Raw genomic sequence first — 8,750 nt, 5'->3', positions numbered from 1 at the left:
TATTCTAGATTGGTGATTGTACACATTCTTACGCATATATTGTCTGACAGCCTGAATCCCCAAAGCCATGGGACTTTACTTTAAGGGCCTCTTAAGGGACTTTGCGGGGTAACTGGGTTCCTTGCTGATTTGAGAACCTCATTGTCATAGAAGATGCCCTCAACTCATGTCTGCAACTAGGACCAAATAACAAGAGTCCCTTGTGTCAAAGGGAATTCCTGCTGCTTCCAAACAGCGTGGTGCCCTGCCTCTGTCAGAAGCACCCTTGCATGCAGTATAAAAGCATTCTGTGCTGACTGACCCCCATTTGTCTGTAGTTCTTTAGTTTATAAAGTATGTTCTAGGCCAGTGCTTTATTTGAGGCTCAAAATCATTTAATCTCATATGAGATCTAATTCAGACCATGGAACTCAGAAGCTCAGAGCCCCCTTGTCCTAGTCAGGAGTAGTCAGGAGCCCTGGAGACAATGTGGTGTTGGAAGTGCTGGCTTTGTGGCCACGATTTCAGCTGTGATTTCAGTGTTTTTGTGTATAAACTATGGATAACTGCATATGAAGGTATTTTGAAGCTCCAAGAAAGCAATGTTGGTGAAAGTATTTTGCAAACTGTGAAGCACCATCCAAATGTTGTTATCCTCAGACTTGACATGTCATTGAAAGCATTTCCCAAATTGTGCTAAAGGAATCCATGTGGACAAGAGCAGGAGATTAAGTGAATGTATGCCCTCATTAGTTATGTCCTGTGGCTACACCTGACCTTGATTGCCTGAATTTTCTTCATGGCTTGGGCAGCTGTGCTCATCATTGCCTGTGACCAAAACCCTGGTCCTTATTTCTGTGGGTGAGCAAGGGCTGGGGTGGAGGTGGGGTGGAGAGTTTGTCAGGAACTTCCCTGCAAGCCTTACCACCAGATTTCAGTGACATGACCAAGGTTTTATGGAGATACGTGAATTCCAGTTTATGGAATCTAGCCTGAAAGTGAAATGGTCAGGTGAGCCTTGGGATGAACCAGAGGCATTTGCTCATCTTGGGGTGGGTGCCCCAGCTCTAGGGGGTTGATACCTTGGGGGAAATGCAGCGTTGTGTGGCTAAATCTTCAGATTTTTAAAAAATTATTTTTTCCAAATGTGAAATTGTGACATTTTACATTCTCATGGCAACTCCACTGGCTGGCTGACTTAGGGAGTGAGCCTTGGGCCAGGGCTCTGGGCTTGTTTTCTCCTTTATAAATTGGTTATGGTACCACCTTCCATAGGATTTTTAGGAGACCAGATGAGAAAATAGAATGCCCAGCCTATCACACCGGGCCTGGCAGCAGGATTCCAGCGGGAGACGTCAGCTACTTGTGTTCTGCTGTTGTTTGGTAATCCCCAGGCTTCAGAGGTTTTAATCCTGGTTCATTTGGGGCTCGTCACGCATATGATTAAAAGAAATCATGGGATTACGCAGGCCTTTCAAGCTTGGTGGTCAAGTAGATAAATATTAAGGGGTTTTGTATATTAGAAAAAGAGAACTATTCTTCCCTTCCCCCAAAACTTCATGATTTCAAGGAAGTGGTACATTTCTCTTAAAAATAGATTTTAGCAAAAATAAATGAATTAAATGAAAGAGTTTAAGTAATCAAAAGTAAAAATTTGATGCCAGTCGTCAACGTGGTGCCAGGCGACCTAAGATTGGGGAACACCGTGGTCCCACCGTTTCTCCCGCCACATCCCGGCGGAGCACCACTGGCAACAGTCACTCGACGAACTCCGCCCCCTCCTCGCTTCTCGCCTCCGGGGGAGGCGGCAGAAGGGGCGGGAGCGCGTGGCTTTGACGGCACCAAGGTCAAGGGGGAGGGCGGGATGCGTCCCAATTTCTCCGAGCCAAGCCGAGGGCCTTGGCGGGCACTACGCGCCCCATCTCGGAAGGCCGGGTTCTGCACTTCCAGTTGGGGCGACTTCGGTTTCCGAGGCTTCCTCGAGTCCAGTTTCCTCTTTTGGGAAACGGAGGGGCCAAGGCTGCCAATGCTGGATTAGGGCGCACCGGGGCGAGGGACTACGGCCTCAGAGGGCGAAGGGTCAGTATTGCGCCTCTCCGTCCCTGGGCTCGGGCCACCGGCCTCCAGGGACACTACCGTCGGACCACCGGACCCGGAGACCCTCCGCAAGGCCCCGGCTTGCGCGAATTCTAAGATAAGGACAAAGCCCGCCTGGATCTACGGTGCGCGCGCCGCCGCGGCCAATGGGAAGCCGGCGCGGGGTTGAGTGACGGGCCGGCGAAGCCAATGAGCATGCGCTTTGTTGCGAGGTGGCCTCGGCTCCGGCATTATAAAGAGCGCCACGAGTCGGCATTGTCAGGCGGCAGCACCGCGCGGGCCCGGGAGAGCTTCTGTGTTGGTGGCTTTCGTGCGGCGGCGGCAGCGGCAGCGCAGGCCGAGGGAGGAGGGCGCGAGGTCGCGGCGGCTCCGTCGATAGACGGGGGAGAGGCCCGGCAGCGCAAGCGTGAGCGCGGCCGAGCCCGCGGTGCCTTCCCGGCGGGTGGGGACGAGCGGGCCCCGCGGCGTCATCGGCGGCGAGGTGAGCGGCCGGGCCCGCGGGTGGCGGGCGGGAGCCCGGGCGGGAGCGGCGCCGGCCTGATGCGTCGCGGCCGCTCGTTGCAGGAGCCGCGCGCCACGGCCTAGCATGTCGGAAGCGGGTGAGGAGCAGCCCATGGAGACGACGGGCGCCACCGAGAACGGACACGAGGCCGCCCCCGAAGGCGAGTCGCCGGCCGGGACTGGTGCTGGCACCGGGGTCGCGTCTGGCACCGGAGGCGGGAGCGTGGCGCCCCAGGCCGGCAACCAGAACGGCGCCGAGGGTGACCAGATAAACGCCAGCAAGAACGAGGAGGACGCGGGGTAGGTGCGGTCGCGGGCCGACGGGGGGCGCCGCCTTTGTTCCGGGGCCGCCTTTTGTTGGCGCCACGCGGCGGGGGGAGGGGCGGGCGGCCGGGGCCTGCTCGCGGCCCGCAGACCAGCAACCCCGCGCCGCCGGCTTTCCGTGCGCGCCGGAGTTTGCAGGAGTTTGTTGGGTCGACTTTGGCGCCGCCCCGGGGCCGCTGGCTGGCGGCCCGGAAGGGGAGTGCGCTCGGACCCGGGGCCCGGCGGGTCGCGGACTGCCTGGGCTGCGTGGGCGGAGTTGGCGCGCGCCAGGGCCTTCCTCCTCCGCCTCCTTTCCAGGGCGGAGTCACGGTCTGAACTCCGACTCGGTCCCGGAAGCCTTGAGTTCCTTGAGAGCGAGTGCTCGGAGGTGGCAGGGACCGTAGCGTTTTGATACACGGTTGTTAGACAAACTAGATTCCTTCCAGTTGAGAGTGCTCAGGGCCTAGCTGTCCGGCTAGGTTGTGCTTCCTTTCCCCCATCTCCTTGGGGGGTACGGATCACCTGAGGCTTTGTTAGGGTCAAGACTGGGTTTGGAAGGTTAGCGGAGATTTGTTAACATCTTCCAGAGGTAGAACCCTTATGGGCCCTAAGGGTAAATCTTTGTTCCGAATGGTGGCTTTATTTACAATCTTTTCAGTGAAAGCTTTGCTAGGGCCAGTCCTTCCAAAATGACAGCTTTCTAAGGCTTGTTTCCCTGTTCTCACCCCACCTTTTCAGAAAAATGTTCGTTGGTGGCCTGAGCTGGGATACCAGCAAAAAGGACCTAAAGGATTATTTTACCAAATTTGGAGAGGTCGTTGACTGTACAATTAAAATGGATCCCAACACTGGCCGGTCAAGAGGGTTTGGGTTTATCCTCTTCAAAGATGCAGCCAGTGTGGAGAAGGTAAGCTGGGTACTTTATAATCAGAAGTCTGTGTAGTCTGTGAGGATACTATTCTTTAGACTATGATTGGCTTATGTGTTTTGCACATGGTTGGGTGCCTTGGGAAAAGCAGAGAGGTTGGGAACTTATGCTCTCCTATTTGAAGGGATTAAAAGTAGAGATTAAATGGAGGAGTGAGTGGGCTGGAGTGGTCCAGGAAGATTATAGTTGACCGTTTATTATCTTGTGCCTATTCTGGACCCTGCTGAAGCAGACGTTTCATTGAGAGGACTAGAAGAGAGTCCATGGTTGTTGGGAGATAAGCATTGTTTTACTCTCATTTTGTAGAAAACAAACCTAAGGCTCAGAAGGTTAAGTAGAAGAGATCACATAGCTAGTAAGGGGTGGAGTGTGAGGATTCCAGCCCTCACAGCCTAGCTCTAGCCTGTGCTTTTAATTATTGCTTTACTTCTGGAGGAGATAGGCCTTAAATTGGGGCTGCCTGGGCAGGAAGAGGGGTGCACGGCATGGGCAAGGACTGGTGGGGGGTTGAGGATAGATTTATAGACGTTTAGGTAAACCAAGTGAAGTTTGGAGATAGGGTTGGAAAGTCAGATTGGGGGTAGAGTTTGAAGGGGGTGAAGCACATTTTGTGTGCCTGTGTTGGAGTCTTGTGGCTTAAAGAGAAGGTCCTTGTTCAGGGTCATGCTGCTGAGTTAGAACCCAGCTCCCTTCTGTTGGAACAGGTTCTAGACCAGAAGGAGCACAGGCTGGATGGCCGTGTCATTGACCCCAAAAAAGCCATGGCCATGAAGAAAGACCCAGTAAAGAAAATTTTTGTGGGGGGTCTGAATCCTGAAGCCACTGAGGAGAAGATCAGGGAGTACTTCGGCGAGTTTGGGGAGGTGAGTGTGTGGCTCCCGGAGTGGTCTGCCAGCTGCACCGAGGTTGCCTTCTTCCTGGTCCTTGGCACCTTGGCTGGCTGGATCTCTTTTTCACTCTGGTGTTCGTGGACTTTTTCTCCTGTGAGTTCCTTATAGGCTCTGCGATAGGGTCCTGAGCTTTGCTTATGTTTGCAGATTGAAGCCATTGAGCTTCCAATGGATCCAAAGTCGAACAAAAGACGAGGCTTTGTTTTCATCACCTTTAAAGAAGAGGAACCTGTGAAGAAAGTTCTGGAGAAAAAGTTCCACACCATCAGTGGAAGTAAGGTAAGGTGTCCCCAGCTGTGTGTGCTTGGCATTCTGCTGCTGGAGAGCTGGCCTTTGCAGGCGTGGATTAGGCATTGGGTTACCTCCAAGAGTTCTCCGGGGTAGACCTTACTGTTTTCTGCACTGTCTGCTGTCCTGATAGGGGAGGGGCAGGTTGTCCTGTCCTTCATGGAGCTCCTAGGCTGGTAGGACAGGATATGAGGGAGGCAGGAGAATGCTGGAGGCTTATACGGGGTAGGGAGTGTGCTGAGTAGCCTCTTCAGTTCCTGACTTAAAGGTAGAGGTCATGGTATTCGGGATCTAGAGTGCAAAATGTGTAAGTCCTACAGTTAAGGTCTCAGAAGATTCTAAAATTGCCATTTACTGATTTCTGTGGTGAAGTCTTACCTGCTTTGGACATTGCTGCAGAGCTTTTCTCTTATCTTTATCTCCTGCCACAACCAAATCTGTTTTAGCTCCATCCCCTTTGGTTAATGGTTAAATTAAGCCCCACTCCAAAGATCCTTTCCAAAGAGCTCCCAGGGTCCTGGCCAGCTTAAATCTAGAGCCAGTTTTGACTTCAAATAAGCAAGAGTCCTGTGCAGTGAGGGGCACCTCTTCCCTCTGAACTCTGGACAGGAGAGAGGGTAGGTAGTTCATGCTTCAAGTGTTCTCCAGTGGCCGAGGCAGTTGGGAGCTGAGGGTGTGGCCCACTGGCAAGGTGTGGCAGGCTCTGCCTGAGCAGGAGTGGCAGCCAGATAAGGTGGGACACAGGGTGGGGCTCCTGGAAGCCTCAATCCTGGCTGGGAATTTGGAAAGATTGGATGTGGGATTGGGCCCCTAAATTTTATGTAAAATGAGATGGGACCATAGGGGCTGTTGGGTGAGACCTCATGCATTAATGGTTACCCCAGTGGACAGTGACATGGAAAGAGGCCTTTTTCTGTGCCATGATGTAAAATGGGCATGAAGAGCCTATTAGGGCACCATTAGTCAAACTGCTAGTGGTTGGTCTTGAAATAAGTGTATTTTAGCTGGTTGTATTCAGCATTTTTAACTTAGTAGGATAGAAAACATGAGATTGCATCACTTGGTAATTTGTCAATTTTTTGAGTATGCTTGTATGGGGACATCTTGTGTAAGATGGTTTTTTAATTGGTCTTAATGGAGAGGGTTATGTGTCAGTGGATTTTCTTTTAAAAATATACTTAAAGCAGGAGCACTTGAAGGTCCATGACCCTACTCCCACCCACAGTAGGCAGAGTTTTGAGCAAAAAGGAAATTGACTCTTTGGGCCCTAAGAGGACACAGATATCTGGCCCATCCCAACAGCACACCAGTGGTTGGAGGAGAAAGGGGGAGCAGTATGGCCTTAGGGAAGGCTGCCCTGAGCCTCAGTGGCTTTCTTTATAAGATGGAGGTCAGGGTTGCCACCTCAATAGTGTATTTGAGTGGAATGCTTTATTTATTCTGGGGGGAAAAAAGAACCTTTTTTCTCTAAGATCCCTTACCTGGGAAGCCTTCTCTGACTCCCTTGCCCAAGGTGGCACCAGACTGACACCTGGTGTGGTGTCTTGCTACACTGGACTGGCATTGGTCCAGCTGTCCCTCTTCTCCCACTTGTTAGAGCACCCAAGGGTGACCCATTAGTAGACCTACGGGTGTAGGTCTACTGATAACGTTCATTGTTTCAAGCACTCTGGGGAAAGCCTTGAGCCAAAAAGCCCATTTTGTGAGTTTTGGGCGGTCTAGGTTTTAGTTGTGGTTCTGAGAGCTAGTCCAAATGTGGTTTCCCACCCCAGCATGTGCTCTTGAGCAGATAGAGAAGATCTGCCTCCTGAATGTTTGTCAGCAAAGGCCTTTGTGCACACTCCCTGCCCAGGGCTTGTCCCACTGGCATGACCCACTGTTCTCTTGGCTTTCAGTGTGAAATCAAGGTGGCTCAGCCCAAAGAGGTTTATCAACAGCAGCAGTATGGCTCTGGGGGCCGTGGGAATCGCAACCGAGGGAACCGTGGCAGCGGTGGTGGTGGCGGAAGTGGAGGAGGTGAGTGGAACCCAGATGAAGATGGGTCCTGTTTCCCTGCCTGCATGGAGCTTCTCTGCCTGTTTTGGGGGCTCTCTTGGCCCCTGGTGCTTGGTGCAGCAGGGTGGGCAGGATCAGGAATGGTGTTCCTGGGTTGAGGCTGTGCTGCTGCTGCTTGACGTGGAAGAGCCCACCTTTCTCATGTGCTCTGGGGCCCCAGGGCAGAGGGGGCATCTGCATCAAGACGGGTGTGCTTGGCTCTGGCTGTCCTGAGTCTTGGTACACCCGTGGGTGGGCGGGCTGAAGGGTAGGGCAAGGCTGTGCCAGGCGCTTAACCTCCTTCCATCCCAGGCCCCTCTGACTCCAAAGCCTGAACTCCATCCTTTTTAAGGCCAAGCTGCCAGGGAGGGTGGGGGTGATCAGAGGGTGATTTGAATAAGAGTGAGCTGCCTCGGTTGCCCCAGTGAAGTTAGTTTTCCATCCTGGCCTGGCCTTCTTATCCCCAGCTTGGGTCTCAGGTACAGGGCTGGGCCCAGGGCCCTCCCTCTACACCAGGACAGCAGCCCCTTGGCTTTTCTGAGTTGCCATAGTAACCTTGCCACCCAAAGGGCAGGATTTCCTCCATCCTAGCTCCTGCGTGTGCTAAATGGTCCATGGGCCCCTGTGCCCTGCTCCCCCCCACAGGTCAGAGTCAGAGTTGGAATCAGGGCTACGGCAGCTACTGGAACCAGGGCTACGGCTACCAGCAGGGCTACGGGCCCGGCTATGGCGGCTACGACTACTCGCCTTATGGTTATTACGGCTACGGCCCCGGCTACGACTACAGTAAGTAGGAGAGAGGGAGGCCCCCATCCACTCACCCACCCTGGGAGGCAGGACAGACAGTGCAGGGGCCACTGGCAGCAGGGGCTTTGGAGTCGGACAGGCTGGGCTTTGTGGCCTGGCTTGCTCACTGGAGCTACCTGATTTTGAGCTTTTGGGGCTCAGGAAGGTGGGGAAGATGTCCTATCAGAGTTGTTGGCTCTGGTGAGGATGCGTATCAAGCGCCTGGCACAGGGGTAAATGCTCAGTAAGTTGTAGCTGCTCTCATTGTTGTTCTTGTCCCTAGGTCAGGGTAGTACAAATTACGGGAAGAGCCAGCGACGTGGTGGCCATCAGAATAACTACAAGCCATACTGAGGCTTTGGCAGGAGTGTCCGACTGACCGCACACGCTTTGTTTGGAGATCGAGTGAACACAATTATGTACCAAATTTAACTTGGCAAACTTTCTATGGGCTGTCCCATGTGCGTCTTATTTAAAATTTCCCCCCTGGAAATCACTCTCCTGTTTAATATATCCAGAGCTCTAGTTGTTTTAGGCAGCGTGTGGTGTCTCAAGAGGCCAGAGCGGCATTATGGGCTCATTTTTATTACCAGGTTACCCAGAGCCAGATTGGAGGGTCTGCTTCCTGCGGCCGCTCTGCAGCCTGGACCTGTGGACCCTGGTTGTAAAGAGTAAATTGTATCTTAGGAAAACAGTGTCACCTTTTTTCACCTTTAATTTTATATTATTTGTGTCATACATTTCCTATAATGGAAGTGTTAATTTTACTGTACTTTTTGGTACCTTTCGGGAATCTAATGTATTGTAAGGTATTTTACACGTGTCCTGATTTTGCCACGACCTGGATATTGAAGCTATCCAAGCTTTTGAAATAAAAATTTAAAAACCCCCAAGCCTGGGTGAGTGTGGGATACACTGTGAAGGGGGGCAGGTGCCCAGAGCTC

The 8,750-nt window shown here is 52.7% G+C and overlaps 1 protein-coding gene across 4 annotated transcripts; it reads left to right on the top strand.

Annotated features, from left to right (window-relative positions):
* Nucleotides 1-2,035: 2,035 nt before the first annotated feature.
* On the top strand, nt 2,036-8,699 carry HNRNPAB (heterogeneous nuclear ribonucleoprotein A/B). Of its 4 annotated transcripts, none has more exons than XM_082453602.1 (8): nt 2,036-2,058; nt 2,641-2,877; nt 3,619-3,787; nt 4,513-4,671; nt 4,846-4,977; nt 6,882-7,002; nt 7,666-7,806; nt 8,090-8,699. In XM_082453602.1, the coding sequence occupies exons 2-8, from the start codon at nt 2,663-2,665 to the stop codon at nt 8,158-8,160; spliced, it is 1,008 nt and encodes a 335-aa protein (XP_082309728.1). In that variant the 5' UTR covers nt 2,036-2,058; nt 2,641-2,662; the 3' UTR covers nt 8,161-8,699. The 4 variants fall into 4 exon arrangements, with proteins under 4 accessions (XP_082309728.1, XP_082309727.1, XP_082309726.1 ...); XM_082453601.1 differs by lacking the exon at nt 2,036-2,058 and adding an exon at nt 2,298-2,482; XM_082453600.1 differs by lacking the exon at nt 2,036-2,058 and adding an exon at nt 2,299-2,557.
* The last annotated feature ends 51 nt before the right edge of the window (nt 8,700-8,750 follow it).

This window comes from Balaenoptera physalus, assembly GCF_965194825.1.
Source record: "Balaenoptera physalus genome assembly, chromosome: 3".
NCBI lineage: Eukaryota > Metazoa > Chordata > Mammalia > Artiodactyla > Balaenopteridae > Balaenoptera > Balaenoptera physalus.
This window is presented reverse-complemented; position numbering and strand designations above follow the sequence as displayed.

What these genes read in the sequence shown, in the direction of transcription:
- HNRNPAB (XM_082453602.1), top strand. Translation starts at nt 2,663, where the DNA reads ATGTCGGAAGCGGGTGAGGAGCAGCCCATGGAGACGACGGGCGCCACC. An exon ending in AAGAACGAGGAGGACGCGGG is followed by an intron (nt 2,878 to 3,618) that starts GTAGGTGCGGTC and finishes CCACCTTTTCAG; the next exon opens with AAAAATGTTCGTTGGTGGCC. An exon ending in ACTTCGGCGAGTTTGGGGAG is followed by an intron (nt 4,672 to 4,845) that starts GTGAGTGTGTGG and finishes TTATGTTTGCAG; the next exon opens with ATTGAAGCCATTGAGCTTCC.